Source organism: Cydia pomonella, chromosome 14, assembly GCF_033807575.1.
Source record: "Cydia pomonella isolate Wapato2018A chromosome 14, ilCydPomo1, whole genome shotgun sequence".
In the NCBI taxonomy this organism is placed as follows: Eukaryota; Metazoa; Arthropoda; class Insecta; order Lepidoptera; family Tortricidae; genus Cydia; species Cydia pomonella.
Window position 1 is genome coordinate 4,093,358 of NC_084716.1, and position 26,815 is coordinate 4,120,172.

The 26,815-nt window shown below is 39.6% G+C and overlaps 2 protein-coding genes across 2 annotated transcripts in view; one reads left to right on the forward strand and one right to left on the reverse strand.

Moving 5' to 3' along the window:
• LOC133525317 (E3 ubiquitin-protein ligase SH3RF1) overlaps nt 1-26,815 on the forward strand; it is a 75,808-nt gene that overhangs the window by 41,226 nt on the left and 7,767 nt on the right. Inside the window, exons 6-20 of the mRNA XM_061861605.1 lie at nt 181-280; nt 1,827-1,953; nt 3,135-3,213; nt 3,836-4,854; nt 6,708-6,871; nt 8,713-8,834; nt 9,859-9,961; nt 12,426-12,499; nt 14,113-14,288; nt 14,348-14,506; nt 14,566-14,724; nt 14,784-14,942; nt 15,064-15,378; nt 20,109-20,216; nt 22,525-22,629. Of these exons, the coding sequence (XP_061717589.1) occupies nt 181-280; nt 1,827-1,953; nt 3,135-3,213; nt 3,836-4,854; nt 6,708-6,871; nt 8,713-8,834; nt 9,859-9,961; nt 12,426-12,499; nt 14,113-14,288; nt 14,348-14,506; nt 14,566-14,724; nt 14,784-14,942; nt 15,064-15,378; nt 20,109-20,216; nt 22,525-22,629 (2,969 nt within the window). The remainder of the gene's footprint in view (nt 1-180; nt 281-1,826; nt 1,954-3,134; nt 3,214-3,835; nt 4,855-6,707; nt 6,872-8,712; nt 8,835-9,858; nt 9,962-12,425; nt 12,500-14,112; nt 14,289-14,347; nt 14,507-14,565; nt 14,725-14,783; nt 14,943-15,063; nt 15,379-20,108; nt 20,217-22,524; nt 22,630-26,815) is intronic.
• Nucleotides 23,047-26,644, reverse strand: LOC133524738 (E3 SUMO-protein ligase ZBED1-like). Its single transcript, XM_061860888.1, has one exon. The coding sequence runs from the start codon at nt 25,771-25,773 to the stop codon at nt 23,791-23,793; it is 1,983 nt and encodes a 660-aa protein (XP_061716872.1). The 5' UTR covers nt 25,774-26,644; the 3' UTR covers nt 23,047-23,790.

Consider the following 26,815-nt stretch of genomic DNA (forward strand, 5'->3'; position numbering starts at 1 on the left):
GGGAGGGGAGGAGAATACCCACTAACATCCCCTGCGGCGGCACCCGCTCCGCCGTCAGGGGTAGCGCCGTGGGATCGCAGCCATTCTTGCACGAAGTGGCTTGTGCCGGCGCCGCCGGAGCGCCGTGCAGATTTGCATCAGTTTTTACCGCCATGTAATGTGACGAATTCCTAATTTCAGGTGATAGTTCCGCTTCCTGTCCCGACGGCGCTATGCAAAGCGCTGTACGACTTCCGGATGTCGGCGCCGGATGAAGAGGGCTGTTTAGCGTTTGATAAAGGTATGATTAATCACTTATTCGTCGGAATTTACAAGGTTACTGTGGATAAGACCGTCTATGACTGAAGACCATCTAAAAGGTCTTTCGTCGCTTTTAACTCACTTTTAACGCTTGTACACGCGCTCCGAATACAGAAGGTCGGTAGAGCAGGAGTGAAGCTTTTCTGAATGTATTTAAGCGACGTACGTATACAAATACGAGAGGTCTCGCTCTGTCGGTCATTTCTGCAATAAATGTTATATCTTCCACATCTTGCCCACATCGACCTTACAATAAATATATGTGGTAAAAATGTACATTTCAAAACAGTATTTTTATGTTAATAGTATTTTGTATTTGAGTAAGCAAGCTTCGTGACCTAAATGTCCACTAAGCTGTGGCCTAAAGTCTAAAGTATGCGATGTGACTTAAGTATTATAATACAGTAAATCGTTGCATAATAAATATAATAGTTGTCTAACTTATAGTAGAACAATTATTTCAGTTCAGTTAGAAACGCCATAAAATGTTATTATTAAAAATAGGCTGTTACGTACGAGTGATCCTATAAGAGTATAGAACCGTAAAAAAACATGTTACTAGTTTGTTTTATGGAGACTTAATACAAACTAACAAGTTGAAATTGAGAGCGTTGAGTTGAGAGCGTGGGACGATGCTGGCGCCAAAAACACACTGGACCGTCTCATGAGTGCTGCCACCGGTGTGGATTTGGCAAGGCTCAGGTCGGTGTCAAAGGCAGAAGCGGGGGCGTGGTTACAGGCATTGCCTGCCCCTCACCTGGGAACACTCCTCGACAGCGACTCAATGCGTGTGGCTGTAGCACTTCGCCTGGGTTGCGATGTTTGTATACCTCACAAATGCATCTGCGGCTCCATGGTGGAAGCTAATGGCCATCATGCATTGAGTTGTTGTCGCTGCTCTGGGAGGTTTCCCAGACACCACGCGCTAAATGACATCGTCCGGAGGGCCCTGGTATCTGCTAACATCCCGTGTGTTCTGGAACCGCCGGGCCTCTGTCGCACTGATGGCAAACGGCCGGACGGGTTAACTTTGGTGCCATGGCAGAAGGGGAAGTGCCTGCTGTGGGACGCCACGTGCGTTAGCACGTTCGCCGCCTCGCACCTCGGCCGGACGGTGCGGACAGCCGGCGCTGCGGCAGAGGTGGCAGCAGTGAGAAAGAGGGCAAAATACTCTGTTCTAGAAGCAAATTATTACTTTGTACCTCTCGCCTTCGAGACGACGGGGTGTTGGGGGTCTGACGCCATAGCGTTTATAAGGGAAGTGGGACGAAGGATTAGGGAGAAGACCTCTGATGCCCGCGCGGGTTCGTACCTGGTGCAGAGGTTGGCCATCGCTATCCAGCGCGGTAACGCGGCAAGTGTGATGGGCACCTTTGCACCCGGTGCAGCCCACGGAGGTCTTTTAGAATAAGTTAGTAGTTTATTTATATATTATTGTTTTGTGTGTATTTGTTTCTAATTGTATGTCACTTTTTATTGCATTAGAACAAATTAAATAGTTGAAATTACACATTGATTGTTTGCAGGGGCGATAATAACAGTACACCGGCGAGTGGACGAGAACTGGGCGGAGGGTCGGCTAGAGCAACGGGTCGGCATCTTTCCTATCGCCTTCGTGGAGCTCAACCAGCCCGCCCGACATCTCATTAATAGGTACTAATTGTATTTATTCAAACATGTGTGGACATGTTGTCATTACATTACGTTTGAAATAAATATCACTACTAAAAAAAAACGATATTCCCATTGTCACGCATCGCAAAAAAAATTGGCTGTTTCACGCATTTTAGCTAGCCTATTTTCTATGGCAGGGTAAAAAAAAATTTTACAGTACATATGGGGCTACTTTATAGCACTAGTGCGAGAAGTAGCATATTATGTTACTGTGTCGAACATTTAAAGGGCCATATGTACTGTAAAACGTTGTACGATACATGTGCGAATAGGTAATTCGCAACTCGTGTCGATTTAAAACACTCCCTTCGGTCGTGTTTTAATTTATCGCCACTCGTTTCGAATTTCCTGTTTTTCGCACTTGTATCGTAATGTACTATTACGCTTTCAGAGTTGGTTTCATAGTAAAAGTTGCTCAGTATAATCTCAAAACCTCCCTGGCAACGGAAATGCAGTTATTTTTTAGCCACCCTGTATATATAGGCCAGTAACTTTTAGCTTATTTTAGTTCGTATTTCCACACATTTTCGAGGTCTTTTATAACACACTTGATCGGCATTTCCCTAAATTAGGACAAAGATAACTACTAGATTAATGCGTGGAAATGTCGTCATAAATGTAATTTTTTTTATGAAAATTTCCTTGCTTATATAGTTACATTATACACCATGTTTGTTTATTTCCTTTAATTTCAAGGTAGTATTCCTGAGCTTAAATTAAGTAACTTTCTCAAAGACACCGGTATTCTAATTAACTCCATTTCGTAGATAATAAATAATTTATTTTTATCTTAAAAGGCCCTTACGAGCGTATGCACTTGCCTTACGGCCTTTTTACAGATTGATTTGTGTTTAGTACGAGTGTACTTTACATTTGCTACTAAACGTAAGTACTATCTCGGACGATCGATGTTCGAAATGTTATTGATATGTCACAGTTTTCAATTGTTTGGTTGAATTAAATATAATGTCCATGTTACAAAAACGCTATATGCAACATTTAATTACTTTTTATAAAACTTTTTTTTTTTTTTTTTTAATTTACTATGGCATTTAGTTTCCTTAAACGTACTTACCCATACCCCGGAGTTAACGGAATTCAATAAAAACACGGTATATAATTATTTATGAAAAAATGAAGGTAACGGCAATTTGTTCCAGCCCGCCGCTGAACCGGCCGGTGCCGCCGCTGCCGGAGCAGGCCCGCGCGGGCCACTCGGACCACAGGCACCATGCGCAGGTATTATTTTAACGTTTTATCTCATAATCAAATATTCTCAACAGGTGAAAAAGTCTGAACATAATGAAGACTATATTCAGACAGAATATCAGTGTTTTGCTCGAAAGAGTGAAACGTATAGTTGAATTGGAACCCCTTTTGTTTTTGCTGCAATGCACAAAGCGTACAGCATGTAGATCCATACTTTAGTTTTATTCTATTTGTAGTATTTGTAAATCGTGTGTTTTATCTATCTATATTCGTTTTTTTCTTAGTCTTGGAAAGAGACTTGGCTTAGTATTAAGATAGTAGTGTATGCTATAATTAATGTCTGGACGGATGTGTTGTATACGCGTTATAATGTATGAATCCTCATTTAAAAGGTCATAGTTTATCGCACACGAACGCTATGAAAACGTTGAGACGTATTTTATGAGGCTTATAACACTACAATGCGGACTCTGCCCGTCGACAAATACTTATATGTTGACTAAAAATTATTCTTCTCTTAACCTAAAATCCAGACAAAAAAAAAAGGTTTATGGTTTTTAATGATGTTGATATTTCCCATTATGTGCCAAAGTTGCAAAGTCGCAAAATACGTTGTCAAATATTTAAACTTAACTATGTTAATATTTTTCAGCACTCCCACCGCTACCAACCAATGTCGATGTCAACGCCTACCACGAACGTCGGCAACTACCAGAACATGCCGGCCATGAGCCACTCCCACCCCAACTACCACTCCCCCCCGCACATCCTCCCCCCACAGCACATCGCACACAACCTCACCCCCCGGAACATTCTAGAACCCGCCCAGACCAAACACTCCCTAGACCTAATACACTTCACCAACGTACATAATAAAACGCACGGATCGCAAGCCACTATGATGCAAAGCGTTTCAAGAATAGGGGAAAACTACGATCGACTTAGAACAGTCAAATATGACAGCTACAACACCACACCAGTACACAAACCTGATACTACATATCAAAACGTCAGAACGCATGAACATTTCCCCGTATCTGTGGCTAACTTCAACGCGAACAACGTCAGTTCGGATTCAAGTTCTAGTGTGAACACAGCTTCAGTCGTCAGTTCAACGACAACTCCTAATACCAGCTCCAACGAAAGTACCTGTGAAAGCGCCGAACCGAGCTTACCCAGCTCGCCTGATAATAATACCGAGCGAAATGCGACCGTAATCGCTTCTACTACGACTCAAAATCCAACTGAAGAAGAAAATGAAAACCCTGATTCGTCTCTCAACGCTTCTATGGGAGTTCTAAGCTTAAACGAGAGCTCGACCGCGACGAATACTTCTTTGAATGTATCTCTGCCGCCCGCCGAAAGTCCAAAATTGAATGCATCTGCGAACAGTAACTCTACGGCGAATCATAACGATAGCCAGGAAGGTCCAAGCAATTCTGAATCTTCACGGCTCGACGCGCCTTCGTCTTCTAAGATTTTGAACCGGCCTAGTGGTCCGGATTCTTTGCTGAACTTCGGTATAGGGCTGCAGGCGGCGCTGTCGCCGTCTCACGGGAAAGACGGGAACTACATGGTGGCGAGGAACCATAGAGACCATCATCATAGAGAGAAGAGACATAGTCTGACGCCCTCGTCGCATTTGCAGGCTAACCATTCTACGCAAAACAGGTGAGCGATACTTTATTTTTAAAATGTCCATTTGATCTTTTGAGTGTTATTAGACTTAATAGATTGATTTATTAATGTAAAACAATTTTTTGGCTTGTAATATTTGTCAATCAGATTACTATATACTATATTATATCTACAAGTTGTTAAAAGTAAATGCATACGTTAAAACAAAGTTAGTAATTTCGTTTAGCAAAATTGGCATTGCTCGTCAGATCATATTTTTTATAACATTAAAGCTGAGTTGTGCATATCGCTTGCACCAATACATCAGTAAAAGAGAGATGCAAATAGAGTAAGTTTTACGCGGTCGCTAGCGAATATGGCCGTGGTAAACTCATGATAAGGGCATTTGTTAAAACGACACTATCTCTCGGCAAGGGCGGATCCACCGTAGTGGGCACGATGGGCATGCCCACAACCCTAATAATATACATAAGAGCGATTTGAACCTGTGAAGTCTCTACCAAACGTTAATCGACCTATCGACCATGTCTTAGATCATCTATAATCTACTAAAAATTGGTCGCGGAATGGTCATTAGGTATAGATTCACGGTCTATTGAAATCGATAGGCTGATTCGTTCATGAGTTCGTACTCCGACTCACACTTGGCCGATTTTCGGGTGGCTGACCACAACCTTTTTTGAGGGCTGAATCCGCGCCTGTCTCTCGGTGTTCGCTCTCTTGGTCTTTGGGATAAAAGTAGGTACTACGAGTATTGGGAGCGTGCACGATGGCAGCGCCGCTTAGCGTTAGCAACTACGGGGGAGCTGTCACATAATGAGCTCAACAAAATAAAGATTATTCCCTAGAAATGTTTACTATAATACAGTTACCAATGTGGGGAATCTTTTCGTTTTTAATGTTAAACACACTTTACTTTTGCTTTACTGAAAATAGTCAGAATTATCTGTGTATTTTACGAGTATATTATTCGGTTAATTTTCTTCGTCGTTGTTTCGTTACAAATTCAATGAAAAAATGTATGTTTCATTATATTTTGAAGGCCCACTTCATGATCCTCTTCCTGGGGATACGTATGATGCTTTCAAGTATAAAAGTTTTGCCCCTTTTCACAGGTTTATATCAACTCATTTTATGTTAAAACATATGTTATTTCACTTATCACAACGTTTGTTGTGACAGACGACAGACAACTCTTCGTGCCAAAAGTATGTTTCTGACGGGCTATCAGTAACTGTCATTATAACTAATATTACTATTACCTAATGTTGGTACACTGTATTAGCCATACTATTTTATTAACATCCAAGCAAAACTCTGCGTTAACATAGACTAGATAAAATGTTTAGCCGTTCCGTTGGTAAGCCTGGAATAATACTATATGATATAAAAGCCTAATTTCTAGCTTGATGTTGGAAATATAATATATAAAGTTTACTATTACTGTTTCGTCCAGTATTATTGCAGTTTATCATTGTGACCTATTTTTATCGTAAATATGATTTTAATAGTAAAAAACGTGAACAAAATAACGGAATAGTATGGGAATTGACAGAAACACACGTAGCATTTTTGCCATATTTGGCCACATCATTGGCTGTGATCGTTCCGGCTTCCCCCACCATCCGCTTTGCACGCTTCCAATAATAAATAAAACAGTATGTATCTTAACGAAAAGTAATTACCTAAACCCGTTAATGCTTAGTTCTTCGCGATTTCAGTCGCGAAAAAAAATTGGCTGTTACATCTTGCTGGTCTGATGTTGAATTTAATTTTATTTGCTATTTCGGGTAGTAGTATAGTAGTAAAAATTGCTCAGTATGGCCTAAACGTTACCGGGTTTGAGTAACTGGTTTTCGTTGTTACACAGTGTATAATACTTGCAGACATTCAGCGGAGATCCTGGCCACCAGCCTGCTGGACCAGGCCGAGCCGGAGGCGCGGCGCCGGCGCCGCAGCCGGAGCGGCGAGCGCGCGCTGCCGGCCGCCTACGTCGCGCTCTACCCCTACAAGCCGCAGAAACCCGACGAGCTCGAACTCAAGAAGGGAGGTCAGTGTCGACACTGTCCACTTACACTATTATTCAGCATGCAAGCAAGCGTGCTAATATTTATATTAAAATAATTTCAAAATATAAAAATAGAAATGTAGGTAGTGGTCGAAATTTATCAAATAAGTATTACAATTAAATATATTACGATGTCGTCGGTTCCTTTTAATTCAAGTAAGCCTTAACGCTATAAAAACATTTATCCATTTACATTAAAATAATTATAGAAAAAATATTAACATTACAATAATTTTAAAAAATCTACAAAAAAAAATGCAGGTAATAGTCGAAACCGATCAAATATTACAATGAAATATCTTACAATGTCATCGGTTCCTTATAATATAATCTAAGTGCGCCTTAACGCTATAAAACATTTATCCAGTAACCGTTTTGTTAATTTTCGTTTAAATGTTACCCCCGACAGTATTCGTAATTCATTTGGCAAATTTTTAGATTATACTCATATTAAAAATATTTATTTTGTACATATCTTTCTGACTAGGAAGCTTGTACAAGTGGACATTATATGTGGTCTTGCCTGTCTTTGTAAATAAATAAATAAATAAATAATACTTCACTCCGTTTAGAAAAGTATTCTGGATGAGACTTGACAAAAATATATACATTCCTAATGTACAAACATGCCAAAGATAAAACATTAAGATCTCTAAATAATGGCATACTGCTATCATCTATTTTAGCGTTGCATACCGCTGTTATATTTTTTTTTTCTGTATTAGAAATACTCTATCAGATTCTACGGAGTTGCCCCACAGTATTAGACCATAAGCAAGGACCGATGAAACATAGCCATGGTATGCAGATAATGAAGAGGAAAAAACATTACATTTGTAAACGTTTTATATAAACTTCAATACATTTCGAAATATTTAATACATTCTAGTAGTCTACTAGTAGGCATTAACGCCTTCGAGATATGGTGCTGAAGGAAAATGCTCAGTATCCCCTGGATAGCTTAAAAATCTTGTCGGGGCTCTCATCTGAATGTCTACGCAGAGTCCTTGAACACTTCGGTCATATTAAAAGAAAATACGATGGCAGCCTCAAAAAACTCATTGTGATCGGCAAAGTTGATGGGAAAAGGTCTGGACGCGGTCGCAGTCCAATACGTTAAGTCTGATCAGATCCGCTTGACTCCACAGTTCACATGGTTCTCCACACAGCTAGAGACAGAAACAGATGGAGAAAGATCATAAGAGAGAAAGGGATACAAAAGAGAGGTCGAGACCCTCAATATTGGGGAATACGACGTGAGGAAGGAGGAGGAGTAGATTAGTACATTTTTTTAACCTTTTGACCGCTAAAGACGTCATATGACGCGCGTGGCTACAGCCCAATATCAACCTCCATGCGTACCGACAAGGTTCACGATTACGCGCCGCGTACGATACGCGTGGCGTTCAAAGGGTTAATGTAGCGTGTTTTTATATCCTATTGTTGAGTAAAGGATCTTCTGTCATTAACCTTTTGAACGCCAGACGGCGAAGGAACATGCCGTGCCCCGGACGCAGGCGATCACGATTATTTAAGCCAAATTGAACTTTACGGAGTCCCGCGTTAGTCCCTATTGCATTGGCGAATCTGTCGGCTGTAGCCGTCGTTGGCTTCCTTGGCAAGTCTTTCAGATGTCGGCCATAGCCGATGGTGGCGGTCAAAAGGTTAACCACTTCACGGTTTTGTATATGCTCCTATCAGTCACGGAAAATGTAACGAGGTGGATCCGCCATTGCTTTCTTGGTTTGCCTCTACCCCGGTTAACCTGCGGCGTCTAATTGGCAGTTATTTGCCGATTATTAATATAAATACCTTCTGTTTAGGTATGTACATAGTGACGGAGCGGTGCCGCGACGGCTGGTACAAGGGCCGCTCCGAGCGCTCGCAGCGCGCCGGGGTGTTCCCGGGAAACTACGTCGCCAGGTCCAAGCACGAGAAGGTGCAGGTATGTCACTTATTTTGTACATTTCATGTTCTTGAAGTATCTTTAGGTATTTAAATAAAGTAAATAAACAATTTGTAAATTTTCTGGTAGTTATAGGGACCGTGCGCGTTGGAGGGTCTGCCATCTTTTGGCCTGAATCGGAACAATAAACATGTACATTTACACGTCACGTGTTTTCTTGTGCATATTAGGTTCTGCCATCTTGTGGGCTACATCGGAACAATAAACATCACATTTACGCCTCGCGCCAAAAATCTGACGGCTCCTGTGCTGCCTCCTATAGTTCATGCACGCTCCCTATAACATCTATTGGTTAACCAACTAAATACTGAACGACCTGACTTGAACCTGCATTATTTGATCATGTAATGTTTTAATCTACCCACAACTGGCTTGAGGAGCTATTTGAGGGTAGATTTTGTTTACTTTTATTTAAATACCTAAAGATACAGAGTACAGCTTCGCTCGGGACTGATAAATTAACTCGGATAAGTACTCGTTTTATCCTTAACCGGGTTTAGCTTCGCAGGGTGCCGATCAATCACATTGAAGAAATACATATTTTGTTCTCGATATACATCGATTTTTGCTTCGCTTAGGATGGACAAATCGTCTCGTGTAATTGTCTGTTTCATGTTTCTTTCCTACCTATACAATGTGTTTGTGCACGTATAGTGGCGCCGTTAACCACGTATAGTACGATGAATTTTATCGACAAATCACCCCCCATACCTACTTGAAATTGATGCCCTAATTCATAAGCTATCGAATGATAATTATTTTTTAAACGTGCGACAGATAATGGTACATTAACAAAGTCCAGTCGTGTTTGGCGCCATAAAACTTTAGAAGGGTGCATTTTGAAAAAACATACCTATGTTGGGGGTGATTTGTTGATAAAATTCATCGTACTATACGTGGTTAACGGCTCCACTATACGTGTACAAACACATTGTATAGACCTTAGTAAGATGAATGTGTGTGTTTTTAAATGTGTGTAATAAATATGTGTGTGTATTTGTAGGTGGTGGCGCCGGCGGCGGCCCCGGCCCCGGCGGCCCCGGCGGCGCCCGCGCAGCCCGCGCCGCCCGACGCGCCGCCGCGCGCGCACAGCCCCCCGCCGCAAGGTTTACTTGACTATACTACATTCACATTACTATAATATATATACGTATGGGAAACGAACGCTCGCAGCCCACACACACATAGACGGACGAGCGTAGCGAGGACCGGTAGTAATACGGGGCCGGCAACCCCGTTTCTGATCGAGATTCGTTTAATACTGGAGGGGCAGGGACTCACCTTCGAAATAGCTCATATCCCGCCGACTCCAATTTTTAGTTCGTATTTCACCACAAATACGAAAATTTGATTGTTCACAATGCACAGCGTTAAAAGTGATGTCACTGATCTTCTTGGAGTATTATTTCACATGTATTTTGAGTTTTAATTAGAGGAGTGCGAGTTTTTGGGCGCGCGCGTGATGGGATTTTATTTTGCACTGGCGGTTTAAGGTGAGGGTGGGGGTATAGGAAAAGGATGTTGCCATATATAAAATATATAAGAGGTGCGTTCTAGTTGTGTGTATGAAATATTTGAATAAACTTAAATTAATTTAAAAAATGTATGAAATTATCACAATGGCTTAGCCAAATACTTTTCTCAAACTTGCAATGAAATAAAAAAAATTGTAGTCAATTTGTTTTTCTTAGGTTTACCCAGCTAAGAACAAATTAAGAATCTACTATTATTTGATGATTGAATGCCGAGACGTTGTCACAATTTGACGTTTAAAAACAAAAGAAGGTTGCTTTTCAGACCCAAGTATGTAAGGCTGTGTGAAATACCTTTACATGTCTTCCTTACTCGTCGCACCGGATACGTAATATCTCCAAGTTGCATTTCATTGGAAGTTTAAGGAAAACTTTTTAATACATTCACTGCCGGCAACCCGCCAGGCGGGCGCTCAGTTCGTAAACGCTTCTCGCTACACACGGGATTTCGCGTGTTATCGGCTACGCTCATAGTGCGTAGCACGCGCTGGCACATGTGTTATGAAAAAGGAGATTCTCAATGTGAGAGATGTTTTTAGAGTTCCGTACCAAAAAGGTACAAAAGGAACCCTTAGGGTGCGACTCTGTCCGTCCGTCTGTCTGTCTGTCTGTCACATCGCTAAATATTTCGAGAACCACTTAAACTATCAATTTGAAATTTGGAATAGTTATGAAAAACGCTAACCCAGACACATTGAAAGCATTTTTTTTTTATTTTTTTTTTATTAAGTATGGAAAATCCCAATATAAAGAAGGGGCAAAATCTCAAAGTCATCATTTGAAAAAGCTCAAATTGAACATTACAATTTTTTTTTTTCATAGTGAAGTAAATTGACTTATGAACGAAAATGTGAAAAAAAAATACCATTCCCCCTTATCTCCGAAGTTTACAAATGAAAACTTATGAAATTTTTACATAATAATAACATTGTCATAAAGATTACAGGAAAAATAAAATCAGACCTCTATCTTGATAACTTTTTTTTAATTAACAAAAAACATTTTGTAATTTAATTTGCAATTTAATCCTATTTGCGGGTGTTTATTATAGTTGAAATTCCTATGAGATTACACTAAAGGCACTAATCTTTCAAATAAAATAAAAATTATTGAAATCGGATCACATGATAAAGAATTATCCCTGAAAAAGCAACATACATACAGATCGCACAAATTAGTTAACCAATTCGCCCATAGATGGCGCTGTACACAATTATACTAATAGTATACTTCTGCTCAAGTCTTTCATGAGAAAATTGAAAGTTTGTACGGAACCCTCGGTGCGCGAGGTAAACGAACTCGCACTTACCGGTTTTTTTTTTTTCAGAGAAAAAAAATGATTTATGAATGAAAATCTAAAAAATAATACAGTTCCCCCCCTCCTTATATCCGAAGTTTACAGACGAAAAATTATGATTTTTTTACTTAATATTAACATTACTAAAATATAAAACTGAAAATTGAAATGTAAACTGAAACCGTCCGTTACGATTTACAGTTCATTTTGTAATGGGTAATTTTCAATATCTTCAATTCTAATTAACGTTCGGCCAACACTGATCTTCCCTGACTTCTTCTAGGCTTAGATCAATTTACAAATTTATTTATTTGTATTGGTCCCATTACCATTCAATCACAATCTGAAAATGGAAATTTTCTGTATTTCCATGAATGGAATTTTTGAAATATATATAATATATAAATATTATTTTTTATTTTTGTATTCATTATTTTAACTAATTTTTATTTTACTATGAATCATGATTTCATTGTTATTATGTCAATATTATTAATTATTTATTATTCTTATTATATTTGGATTTGATTTGATTTTAATGTACTTACTAACCCCTAGCTATAACGATGGTACTAACAAATGTTTTATGGAATTTTTATGGTTCTGAAATAAAAATATATATATATTTTTTTTTTATTTATTTATAGTGACACATCTATAGTGAATCTGTAATTACTTCATAAATGAGACTTTGTTTGAATATGTCTACGGAAAACTTTATATATTTAATTATTATTGCAGGTCAACCATTATCATACCCTTGGAGTTCCAGTGTTCAAAACCAAATTCAGCAGAGCACACCTAAATCGGACAAGGTAAGCACCAACTAACATGAGTTTTTATAAAAAATAATAGTAATGTCACTGTAATCTAAATCTAAAACGAAAACATAGAGCTGTCTCAGTACCCAGTAGTAATTCAGCTTATGCTAGGAGACAATATGATGTACAATCTGCGGTCTTATTTAATAAGATAAATAGTGAACTAAATATTTATTCGAAAAATGTATACGAGTGTAAACAATTACTTTGTGATTGGTTATATACATTAGACTACAGTAAGACTGAAAATTTGATTCAAAAATAATAATAAAAGTTGGATCCTATTTCATGTAAATTAAGGATAAAACTCTATTTACCTAACAATTTAATATTGTAATTTAATAACCCAACTGCTAACATGAACACACACACACTCACAACACACGCACACACACACACACACACACACACACACACACACACACACACACACACACACACACACACACACATTCTTAACTTGCAATTTTGTTACTTAGTTCTTTAGTTTTAGTTCTTAAGATACTCAATGTAACATAGTTATACTCAAATCATATTACAATGTTCTAATTAGTTACCAATTGGAAGAGCGAGACTTTCTGACACAGGTACTATATACCTACTAGAAGGTCTCAACCCCTTGTATTATTGTATCATTTTATATTGAATGAAATAAATATATATATATATTATATAATCCATCGAAATACTATCTTATTATTAAACTCACTTTACTATATTTATCTAAGTATATATTTAAATTGTAGCTTTTTAAAAGCGAAATTAAGTATTGTATCAATAACCATGAAATGTTTATTACGCTTTAACGACTACGACTATTTTTAAATTTGGAAAAAGTATTATTTAACGTTATTATTTGAATTATTGAACGTTAAATTTAAACTTCACAGTGGCGGTCCAAATTTCAAGATCAAAGCGACCAAATGGCATAGGATATGATATGAGACAACACTTACAAAATGTCGTATACAATGTTTGGACAGATATGAGTGATGTGGACCCGTTAACTTCGTATAGTACGATGAATTTTGTTGATAAAATTATGTGTGTGTGTTATTATGTGTATTATGTAATTGTGCGCCGTGTTTTTTTTTTTTTTTATACTACGGCCGTGGCAAACCAGCATACGGCCCGCCTGATGGTAAGCAGTCTCCGTAGCCTATGTACGCCTGCAACTCCAGAGGAGTTACATGCGCGTTGCCGACCCTAACCCCCTCCCGCCCCTCGTTGAGCTGTGTATTTATTATATATATATATATATATATATAATATGTATTTTAATATATGTATGTATATGTATTTATATATCTTTTTTATTTATATTTGTATATGATAATTATATTGTTTAGTTTTGTGTTTATTCTGTGCTAGACTTCTTTTATTGCATTTGGAACACCTACTGACATAACATTTTTTTTTTTAAATTCCGCTACCTAAAGGTTGTCTGGAAGAGATCGCTTTTTAGCGATAAGACCGCCTGTTGTTTACCTCTTCTTTATGTGTTGTATTATTTGTACTGTTTCTGTATTGAGGTGTGCAATAAAGTATATTTGTATTGTATTGTTGTATGTGGATGAAAAAAAAAATATTTCTCATTTTGTTTCTAGAATAAAGACAAAAAAGGCGAAAAATCCATATCGACCGGCGTGAGCTTGATGAAGCGCCTCGCCGCCATGAAGAAATGTAAATCCCCGCCGCCCGTCGGCTACAGCATGGACAACCCCGTGTTCGAGGACGCCGCCTCGTGCTCGCTCACCGCGCGGCTGCAGCCGCAACATGTCAGGTGAGATCAGTAAATCCCCGCCGCCCGTCGGCTACAGCATGGACAACCCCGTGTTCGAGGACGCCGCCTCGTGCTCGCTCACCGCGCGGCTGCAGCCGCAACATGTCAGGTGAGATCAGTAAATCCCCGCCGCCCGTCGGCTACAGCATGGACAACCCCGTGTTCGAGGACGCCGCCTCGTGCTCGCTCACCGCGCGGCTGCAGCCGCAACATGTCAGGTGAGATCAGTAAATCCCCGCCGCCCGTCGGCTACAGCATGGACAACCCCGTGTTCGAGGACGCCGCCTCGTGCTCGCTCACCGCGCGGCTGCAGCCGCAACATGTCAGGTGAGATCAGTAAATCCCCGCCGCCCGTCGGCTACAGCATGGACAACCCCGTGTTCGAGGACGCCGCCTCGTGCTCGCTCACCGCGCGGCTGCAGCCGCAACATGTCAGGTGAGATCAGTAAATCCCCGCCGCCCGTCGGCTACAGCATGGACAACCCCGTGTTCGAGGACGCCGCCTCGTGCTCGCTCACCGCGCGGCTGCAGCCGCAACATGTCAGGTGAGATCAGTAAATCCCCGCCGCCCGTCGGCTACAGCATGGACAACCCCGTGTTCGAGGACGCCGCCTCGTGCTCGCTCACCGCGCGGCTGCAGCCGCAACATGTCAGGTGAGATCAGTAAATCCCCGCCGCCCGTCGGCTACAGCATGGACAACCCCGTGTTCGAGGACGCCGCCTCGTGCTCGCTCACCGCGCGGCTGCAGCCGCAACATGTCAGGTGAGATCAGTAAATCCCCGCCGCCCGTCGGCTACAGCATGGACAACCCCGTGTTCGAGGACGCCGCCTCGTGCTCGCTCACCGCGCGGCTGCAGCCGCAACATGTCAGGTGAGATCAGTAAATCCCCGCCGCCCGTCGGCTACAGCATGGACAACCCCGTGTTCGAGGACGCCGCCTCGTGCTCGCTCACCGCGCGGCTGCAGCCGCAACATGTCAGGTGAGATCAGTAAATCCCCGCCGCCCGTCGGCTACAGCATGGACAACCCCGTGTTCGAGGACGCCGCCTCGTGCTCGCTCACCGCGCGGCTGCAGCCGCAACATGTCAGGTGAGATCAGTAAATCCCCGCCGCCCGTCGGCTACAGCATGGACAACCCCGTGTTCGAGGACGCCGCCTCGTGCTCGCTCACCGCGCGGCTGCAGCCGCAACATGTCCGGTGAGATCAGTATTAGCCTCCACGGACCTTTGGCGCCATTTATTTATTACGTAAGACGATTTTTGCCAATTTCTGACCCCCTCCCGCCCCTGTGTAAGAAAAAAAAGAATTTCCCCCCGTTTAATATTTAAGTTAAAGGAAAAAATAATATACGTTTGGTTTGTTTTAATTTTTATTTTTCAAAAAATAAATTTTAAGAACATTGATTTTTACCTATGAAGGTATCGAATCGACTATAGGTAAATCGTCGAACGTAATAATTTGATAGCGCCTTTGCAATTTATCGACATTACAGAGTGAAATGGAGCTATCGTTAGAATGAGACAGCGTATCGTAGCCGATATTTCAACCTCGTCGGCAGTGCTAACAGCTCTCAGGCAGGCGCCGACGTGGTATAAGAAAATGGTCCTTTTAGTAATGATCACGAAACTTCATAGGAAGATATTACAGAAATGAATACAAGCCGTATCTATTTTCATTGCTCTTAGATCCCCAAACTAGCGTCCCCCGGCGTCGGTGTCTAGTTAACTCTATGGCTGCTGCTCGACGCAACGTTGACGCAATTGCGTAGCGACGCCATTTTCCATAGCGCTAACTGGACGCCGACGCTCATAAGAGACTATACTCTGTATCTTTAAGTATTTAAATAAAAGTAAACTAACAATTTGTAAATTTTCGGGTAGTTATAACATTTATTGGTTAACCAACCAAATACATAACCGCCTGGATCTGGCACTGAACGACCTGACTTTAACCTACATTATTTGATCATGTAATGTTTTCATCTACCCTCAACTGGCTTAAGGAGCCATTTGAGGGTAGATTTTTTTACTTTTATTTAAATACCTAAAGATACAGAGTATAGTGTGTGGTGGCTCTAAGAGTCCGTTTGACTAAGTTAACTTTGCTGCGATTAAGTGTGGAAACGCCACTGTAAACATATTTTAATAATAATTTACTTTACTATTCGTACATGTGATGTTGCCAAGGTGCAAAGTTATCTAAAAACGGACTCCATCTGTATTACGATTAGTCCCCATTCATTCCACTAGAGGGCTTCTCATCGTCCCGAGCATTTTGTGCATTATGTTGGTAGCATGTGTTTGTGCTAAACTGTGTTGTGTGCGACTCGATTGTTATATCAATTTTGGTTCACAAATATAAAATTATCATCAATGAACAATCCGACCGAATAGATCCGAAAAGTGGAAAAACGCACTGTCTCGAGAGAGATTCTAACTCGCGACTCAGCAGGCCTAGTTCATGAGTGGCTCGACAGTATCTCGCCCGCGAGATAGACTACCCGTCCCTCTCAAATGAATACAGTGAGAAAAAGACGGGTAGTCGATCTCGCGGGCGAGACTCTGTCGCGCCACTTCTGCGCTAGGCCTACGAGGATATCATTGAGCTGAGCTCAGTTCTTAGAGGCTTTAACAACTGGAGACGCCTTGTCTGTAATTTTCTGTACAAAACAGTCTGCCGATTTTTGCGGGGAGGGGGACGTCAAATGTAATTGTACATGTTAGATAAACGTCAGTCCATACAATAGATATGAGTATTGGCCGAGGTTCTCGACAGAGGGGTAGGCTCTTAAAGGCGTCTCAGTTGGTTGAGCGGCAGGCTGGTATCCCGGACTGGTTTGAATCTCGCCCGAGACAGTTAATTCATCCACTGTTTCTTTAATTTAATTTAAATATAACATTGTTTCTGGTACTACAAATATTAAAAAAATTACGCTCCCGGCAGGAAGCAGGATTCCTTGTCCTTTAATATAAACATTTATAGTACCTATCACTCGTATCGGCCTGTGAAAAATTGTTTATTGTTTGTGGCATTCGACTTTTGTGAACAATCGTGTTGCACTGTTTCATGTGACAGGTATGCACCCAGTATGGGAAGCTTGTGAACTAACCACAGGACAAGAAAGACACCGCTTTTCTTGAAAGACTCATATTGTACAGGTTGTTTTTTTAACACTCGGCCATTATTTGTGAGATGAATGTTTAAGAATTCAATTCGTGCTTCGAGTTTGACAGCTAGATGTACATGGTACATTTTCTTAATACCAAAATCGCAAAATCTGACGGATGAATTTATCTGAGTTTGAAATTAAGACTCGACTGTAATAGTACATTACGATACAAGTGCGAAAAATAGGAAATTCGAAACGAGTGGCGATAAATTAAAACACGACCGAAGGGAGTGTTTTAAATCGACACGAGTTGCGAATTACCTATTCGCACATGTATCGTACAACGTTTTACAGTACATATGGCCCTTTAAATGTTCGACACAGTAACGTAATATGCTACTTCTCGCACTAGTGCTATAAAGTAGCCCCATATGTACTGTAAATTCAATTACAGTCGAGTTCATAATACATTTTTTCACGACATTGCGATGGGTTAAGGTGATTTATAAACTCTACTGTACCACAAAACATGGCGCCGTACAGTGCCAATTATTTCAGTCAAAGTCGGGGCCACATTTTTTTTCTTAGACTTTACACCTCTTCCAAAGTCAAAATTGATAAGGATAATGTCGAGAAAACAGTCTGTAAATAAATAAATAATAATAAATAAATATTATAGGACTTTATTACACAAATTGACTAAGTCCCACAGTAAGCTCAATAAGGCTTGTGTTGAGGGTACTTAGACAACGATATATATAATATATAAATATTTATAAATACTTAAATAGATAGAAAACACCCATGACTCAGGAACAAATATTCATGCTCATCACACGAATTAATGGCCTTACTAGGATTTAAACCCGGGACCATCAGCTTCGTAGGCAGGGTCACTACCAACTCGGTCAAACCGGTCGTCTGTAGCAAATTAGAATAGTCTTTCATACATGTGTGGTGTCTGTCTTGATCTATTTGTCTGTGGAACTAACATAGCACTGTCACTTTTGTTTTTTTTTCTCACATGTTTGTAACCACGACAAGTCGAGGATATCGCGAGTTTTTTTTTTTTATGTTATAAAACATGATATAATTAAAAAAATAATTTAAAAAGTAAAAAATATTTTTAAATTATTGTCATTGAGTAATGATATGGTACTTCATTACGCTCTTTTTTCCTACATATTCATAAAAAATCGGACAGACAGACGGACATGACGAATCTATAAGGGTTCCGTTTTTGCCATTTGGCTACGGAACCCTAAAAATACAATAGATCGGGTAAGAAAATTACAGTAAGTTACTTACAAAGAGTTATAAAAACAACGTTGTGTGGTAGTTAAAATGTCAAATTTTGATAAGAATACGGATGTTGCCTGTATTCAAGATAAATTATTGCGCATCATCCACGAAATAAAACAACAGCTAATAATTAGAAAAACATACACAGCTGTTATTTTTAGACACAGTACCTGGGCGACCGAGCTTTGCTCGGTTGTAACTATTTATTGTAATATGGTGGTGATAATCTTAACTACATTTTTTTACTAAATTAAACTTGTCTAAAACAATAAAAATTATATATAAACTTGAACATATATAAAAAAAAAAGTTAATCACCGGGCGAGATTCGAACCCGTAACACTCGTTTAGCAGTCCGCGTCTTAACCCGCTAGACCAGTCGGACAGTGGCCGGCAACACGAAATTAGCGACCATATTCTGCGTCGAAAGAAAAACGCATGAAAACTCGAAAACACGCGTTTTCCCAAACATAAGACTAATTTAGATAGATTGTATACCCCCAAAAACCCCCATATACCAAATTTCAGCGAAATCGTTAGAGCCGTTTCGTTATATAGATTTCTATTTTATAAATCGGATACAACTTCAACTAAAAAAGGGACTTGACCGTGACGTCACTTGTGCAGTTTTCTTACAAATTCCATATTGGCAGATTGTTTTGAAAGTTCGAAAAAATACAGTTATTTGCCTAGTAGAAAAGTACCTTACCGCATATGGTACGGGGTGTACCTATAGTGACCAGGGATCGGAAACCGGTATTTTTTGTATGGGAACGAAAACGGTATTTTTTCGTTCTTTGTTAATTACTTCATTTCTTATTAGGCAATCTAATAATACGAAGTCGTTATCTGAAAACACAACTCAGTCCTACATTTAGAGTATAAAATAAACCGAAATATGTGGTTATTTCGATGTTTTTGCATAAAACTGGTTCCGATCCCTGATAGTGACTCTAGCTGACAAAGTGTGGGCTCAATTTTTCTTAGACTTTTTCTTCTTTCTCTTTCGATAAAAATATAATAAAACCGTGCAAAAATCGACATTTGTAAATAAAATAGATCTCATATACGAAATAGAAACTGACCAAAGGCCCCGGGCCTGGGCACTGGCAGCTTATAATTAATAAATAATCAATTTTGATTGACCGAGCGGAGCCATGGTCTCCTTTTCAGCTTGGACAATAATGCTTTCATATGTCCGGATGTTCTCGACTATAGGTCGCATTTCTCAACCGATTCTCGTGATATTTTTTATTTTTTTGTGATTTTTTCGAAATGACATGGAGATAGCCGAGGACTACAGCTCACACCGTCACTAGTTCTCTAGCTAAACAGATATTTGTTCCCCAGCTACAACATATTTGTAATTAGAACTCGCTTCATCCTCGCCTTGTCACTAACGCGTAGGTCTGGCTCGTGCCCGTCGCAACTGCTGCGCGCGCTGCCGGCCGGCGTCGGCTCGGGCGTCGGCGAGCGCCGGCACAAGGAGCGGATACTGCACGACCATCGCGTCAGGTGAGAATGTGAACCTTATTTGGAAGGAATAAGGTTTACTTTTATATGGTATGTTCGGTCTCTGTGGTTCGGTTACTTGCAACAAATGAGTGCCTTTATGAGAGCTTCTACTAGATGTCGCCAATGTTTGAGACGATTCGTAACGACAAATTTTAAAAAATTACATCGTTGAAGATATTATTCGTTTACAATTTTATTGAGTAAGCTTATTATTAGACCAACTACAAGTACGAAATCGTAAAAAAAATTTTAGCTCGCCCATAGAAATTCGAATGAACATATGTGATCAGCCAACATGTATAAATTAGCCATTATAAATATTTTTCTACTAGTCGACTGTAATGTTTGAATTAAGATTTCGTATACCAAACTATAATTGCGTACTTTTCATGGGCTCCCATTTCAACTATAAAATTCATTTCGATACACTGTAGTCAACAATAAAAAAAAAAATACCAAGGGCGCTGGGTCGCGCAGAGTCGCGCGTTTATATCTTTTGTACTACATTTTTGTCTACTGAAATACCAATTTTCGTTTATTATTCAGGTTTTATAGTAAAAAAAGTATTATTTTGGATGACTCGTAGAAAAAGTGTTGTATATAATAGTGATATAATCAAACTTTTCAATCTCGTACCTTACTTAGGCAACTCAGCAAGCTTCGTTGCCTAAACACGGTACTCGACTGAAAAGCTCTCCATTATATCACGATTGTATAAAATACTATTTTGAGGTCCCGGGGCTGGTCCAATAATAAAATTAGCTCAGATTAGCGAGTAGAATCAAACTGACAATTTTTCGAAATGAAGTAGTAAATTAAATTCTTGGTTAAATTAGGTCTCAATCAAAACTTTAAATATGCCAAAAACTTGAAATTCAATATAGTCGAGTTAATACGGGGTTTATTTTGAACGTGTATTTTCAGTGACGTAGAAAATAACCGAACTATGGAGACATTGATTTTGACATTTTTATATTGCAATAATATCATTAAATAAGGCATTGTTTTGTATTTTATTGATCATAATACAATAAAAAATAATCAAAATATTTATTACATATAATTAACCCTTTGAACGCTTTAAATTATAAACACAAACACCACTCAAAAGCCAAGTAAACATTACTCGAAAGTGTGAAGGTTACTTTGACAGCGTCCGCCATGACACCTATAGGCGTCCTTGGCGCCGTGGGCACGACTAGTAACGACGCCTTCAGGTGTTCCTGGCGTTCAAAAGGTTAAATATAACGTTCGATATTTCAATAAAATGCCAATATATTCAGATTAATTATACGCTTGTGTGTTTTGTGTTGCAATTACCACCATGCACCTATCACTAAATCGCCATCACGCATAGACCCTCACCACACCCAACTAGATATTGGTTCGGCTTAGTTTTACAATCTACGTTTCGTTGCGTCTAAACCGGTTTTTATACAAATTCGGGAGTATGTACTTTTTTCTATTTATTATTAGGCTAAGGGCCTGTTTCACAAGTCCTGGATAAGCTATTTGCCATTTATCTCACGACTAAAGTAATCGTTCGCGTTTCACAATCTGTAGAATAACTGGTAGATAAAGTGCTAAGTTTAGCAGGAAGTTTTGTCTGGCAGTTATTTGTTAATAAGCTATCCAATATTTTACATGGACATTGTGAAACAGGCACTAATATTAGCTAGGGGTATACGATAGAGGACATACTGTACAGTGAAGGTATTAAATATCGATACGGACAAAGTGCCAAAAATATGTATACACGACCTTATTGCCCATGTATTACGGTAGTGTATACATATTTTTGGCACTTTGTCCGTATCGATATATTCAGATGTGACCGTACATGAGATAGTGTGTACATAAATTTGGCACTTTGTCCTTGTCGATATTTAATACCTTCACTGTAAAGTTGCCATCAAATATATCGGAGCGACCAAGGTGCTAACAAATATCTAAACACGCCTCTATTGTCGAGGCGTTTGAGTGCATGTTCAGATAATAGACACACAATAATAAATAAAATGAGAATCTCGTGAAAGCCGAGAAGGACAAGTCCAGCAAGTACCTAGACTTGGCTCACGAGATAACCGCCATGTGGGATGTTGACTCGACGATCATTGTCCCGATAGTCGTTTCAGCGAACGGTCTCATAGCGAAGAGTCTCGACCAACACCTAGAGAGACTTTCGCTGGGTGGCTGGATCAAGTGTCATGCAGGCGGTAATCTTGGACACGGCGCGGATGGTTATTATTATATTGTAAAAACTCTAATCTGAGATGGAAAATGAATAAAGATAAATAAAATGTTACAGTAGAGTAAACACCGAGAGCCCGTGGCAGTCGCAGCACCGCAAGTCGCAGTCGCTGGACGTGACGGCCACGCGGCGGGACAGGCACGCGCAGCCCGTCAAAGAGAGGTAATTTGTAAATTTATAGCAAAAACGGGTCAACTTGTGTTTGAGTTTCCTTTTAAATGAGCCGGTTTTAATTCTGCAATTTTTTTCACTTCTCATACTTATAAAGTTTGTTTGAATATGTGTAAATAATATACCACCACCATAGACCAAAGTCCTGCTTCACTCAATTGTCGGGCAGGGGACGCGTTTCATCTATTTTTTCCTAAACAGAATATGACACCAAATATGTCCTTAAACGGATCCCCACTATTTTTGGTACATCTCGTATAACATGTTTATCTTTTTCGAAATCGAAGTGAAGAGCAGAGTTCATAATTAATATAAATACTTAACTTTTCAAATAGAGTTGTTTTAGTAAGTATAGATATCAGTTATTTTTCTATTTGATATAAATATGCATTTGGTATAACTATATTTAGTAGACATGCGCGAAACAGTGCTTCAAAAAGTAATGTGATGACACATCACTTTTTCGAAAACGTAATATTACACTGAGATATCACATCACTCATCACTCGAAACGCCGAAACATGACCCGAACGTGAACAGCGCTCGGGCGCGCGCGTGATGGCCACATTACAGCTATCACCTACATTACGCAGCGCATCTACAGGACTCTTATGACTCTAGTGCGTCTCGTATCGGCGATCGATCTATTTATTACGCGTTGCGTTTTGTCACTGCTATGTGAAAGATTTATTGTTAATTCTTTTAAATCATAAAATAAAATATGCATCATTTATTATTATTTAAATATAATTGATATGACAATGATACAGGTATGTAATGTATGTAAGTTTCGCAGGTAGATATACCTATATTCAAATTGATTTCCCTTCATACTTTACCAAAATAGAATGGAACTCCAGGCTTAGGACTGGCAAACTTCGATAATTGTTTTGAATGATAAAAAGTAGAATATACGTATATATATATACGTAAACTAAATGCGAAGTTTGGCGTATTTAGAAATCAACTTGATTTATATAATACATTATTTACATGTTTTTTTTTCTACAATTTACATTATATGTACAGTGATCTTTTTGTACATCAGTGTTATATACATTTTTTATATACCTTATATACACTTTTTTTTTTCTAAACTAATTTTTTTGTATTTTTTATATTTTTTATATATGTTCTTAGACGAGACGATGCTTAATTGGAGCTTATAAATACAAGTTGAGACAATTTTTTTGTTGTTAATCGGGTCCTTCTCTGGTTTAGCGTCAAACCAGCTTTTGAAAATACTCGTTCACAAGGAACGGAAGTGGCCGTGATATTTAGTCTTTTTACCATGAATGTATATAAATGGGGGTATACGTTTCGGCGTTCTTTCCACCATTTTAAAGGATTTTCGTGTCTTCTCACAATTGGCTCTTGGACATATTTATCAAACTCTACTATTCCTGCCGCAACCGGGTTTTGCGGAGTTTGGCTCGACATGTCCGTGTCCCATGTATCCCACAGAGTTGAACCCATACGACGGCTGATGTTTTGGTTATAATGGTTACTTGTTTGAGGTGCCGCATTAATAGGCGCAGACGTTCCAGCTTCTTCCGCGGGAAGAGTTACTGCGCCAATCTTTAATCTCAGGGCACTTGCAGCACTATCATATTTCAGAATGTCGATGAAGCCAAATTTTTTGAATCTTGGGTCCAAGATGGTTGCTTCACAGAGCAATGTGTTCGATTCCACGTCCATGAATCGTTGACGCATTTGGGATCTTAACTTATCCAGTAAGTTGGTAATTGGTGACAAAAATGGTGCGTCATTTTGATATGCTTCCAGTTTTTGTTGGATAAGTTTGTTGTACACAATATACAATGAAGCCGAAACATAGTTCTCCCCACAGACTTCCATGGTAACTTCATAAAAAATATGAAGTATGGGGAGAGCTTTTGTTATTACATCCCAGTCTGTATGATCCAGAGATAAGTCCGGTCGCATTAAAGCTAGTGCGAAAGTGATCGCTTCTCTCATTCTTGACATTCTGTGTATCATGTCGTAGGTGGAATTCCACCTTGTCGCTACGTCTTGTTTAAGCTTAAGAGATTCGATACCCATGGTCTCTTGAAGCTCTTTCAATTTTCTCGCTCCAGGAGCACTGCGGTTGAAATATTGAACCACAGCTTTTACTCTTGTCACGGTGTCTGTTATCGAATCGAGGCTTGCTTGCATCACCAAATTTAAAGTATGGGCAAAACACGGAATACTTGACCAGTTTCCAAGACGAATTGCAGCTAGCATGTTAGCGGCATTATCACTGACTATGACGCCGACGTAGCCGTCAATATCCCATTCCCGAAATTTTTCAGTAAAAAAATCCTGTAGATTGGCTGCAGTGTGTCGCTCCTGGTATTCAATACAGCCTATCATTACAGTGCATATTTGGTCTGTGTCTTCATTTATAAAATGTGCGGTGATAGCAATATAACCATCAGCATTCGTTGAAGTCCAAGCATCGGTGGTGACGCATATCGCCTTAGCCTTTGACAGTTGTTCTCTAGCGGCTTCCACCATTTTGCCATATACCTTTGGTAGTAGGCTTTCTGATAAAGTTTTCCTAGTGGGTAATGTGTAGCCTGGATTTAACATTTCCACAAACTTTCGGAACTCGACTTCGTCAACCATACGCAAAGCATGATAACCTTTCGCTATCATTTTAACGAGTTGTTCGTCGAGCTCCTGCATTTTTTTTAAGGGTAGTGGTTTTCGTACGTAGTCAGCCATTGTATGCGGGGTAGGTCTGCTATTCCTATTATTATTTCTCGCCGAAACTGGGACTGTCATTAAGTTGCGAGATGATGCTGGATGGGTAACTTGTTGCTGGTCTTGCTGGTGCTGGCTGCCCTGGTTGGCTAAACTATCACCAGTAGCAGTGCTCTCATCGACCTCCGCAACCCTACAAAAAGCAGCAGAAGCTGGGCCAGCTGGCGCATCTGTATCCAAATTCATGGGTTCATGTCTAGGAGCTTTTATGTTGATAGTTGGGTGAATAGTATTCATATGGCGACTCAAGCTGCCTATGGAGCTTGCCGATATGGCGAGTATTTTATAACAATGCGTACATTTTGCCCGCTTTGGTTCTGTCTCCGTAAAGTGGTTCCAAAGAGGACTAAACTTTCGTTTTGAAGCCATTTTTATTTAAATAGGGAGAAAATCACCAATAGTCCGACAAAAAAGTGATTAATCAATAATCACCAACACTAACACATTAACAGAATCTTATGTCATAACGAATAACTATTATTTACACCTTTTACAATTTAGTTTAACTATATTTATAATTTAGTTCAAACAGTCTATATACACAAATCGAATTTCTACACTCAGTCTCGGTACGCACTAATTCACAATTAAATAAACGATAAACAAGTAATTTTACTCGTACTTGCCGCCAAAGTGAACCAAACATTTCACAACAACAATAAAAAAACGTTTTGTTTTCGTCAAATTCAAATTCTCAAACAAATTACTTGATTTGGCCGCATCCTTCTCGTATTATGAAGAAAAATTATATTTCATTATAAGCTCTATGCTGACGCATTACAGTTTCAAATCTATTACAGATGCAGAAAATCATAATCCTAATAATATTAGTGAAATTTGCGACAACTTAAACGCAACCGCGATCGGGCGAGCAGACCGATCCGAAATGTTCCGAAGATAGCCGAAAGCATCGCAGAGCGAGAGCGAGCGAGCACTGAGTCGGAGTGCGAACGAGATAACAAAGTAATGATGGCTTGGCAAACAAACATTACACTATCACAAGTGGCATTATACATTACGCGCACTGTCTATAGACTTGAACTGATCATTCATATCGGCGCGTCAATCTATTGAATCTATATCGAATTGAATTCATTACGCGCGCTTCGGCCGGTCGTTCGCGCTCGCGTAATGAGTGATGTTTGAAGTAATGGTTGGTTTCTCGGGGTGATACGTAATGCCATATTACTCGTTCGAGAGATATCTCATTTGTGATATTACGAGCATTACTTACACATGTCTAATATTTAGTTAAGTTAACATAATTAATAATTATGAACCTCCAGCTCTTTTTGTAGTGGTACATCTTTTGTATTGAATTTTTGATATGTTTATGTGACCGTTTGGTTTCTAAATAAATAAATAAAATAAAGTGTTAATAATAATAGCTACATCATTCTGAACTAGGACG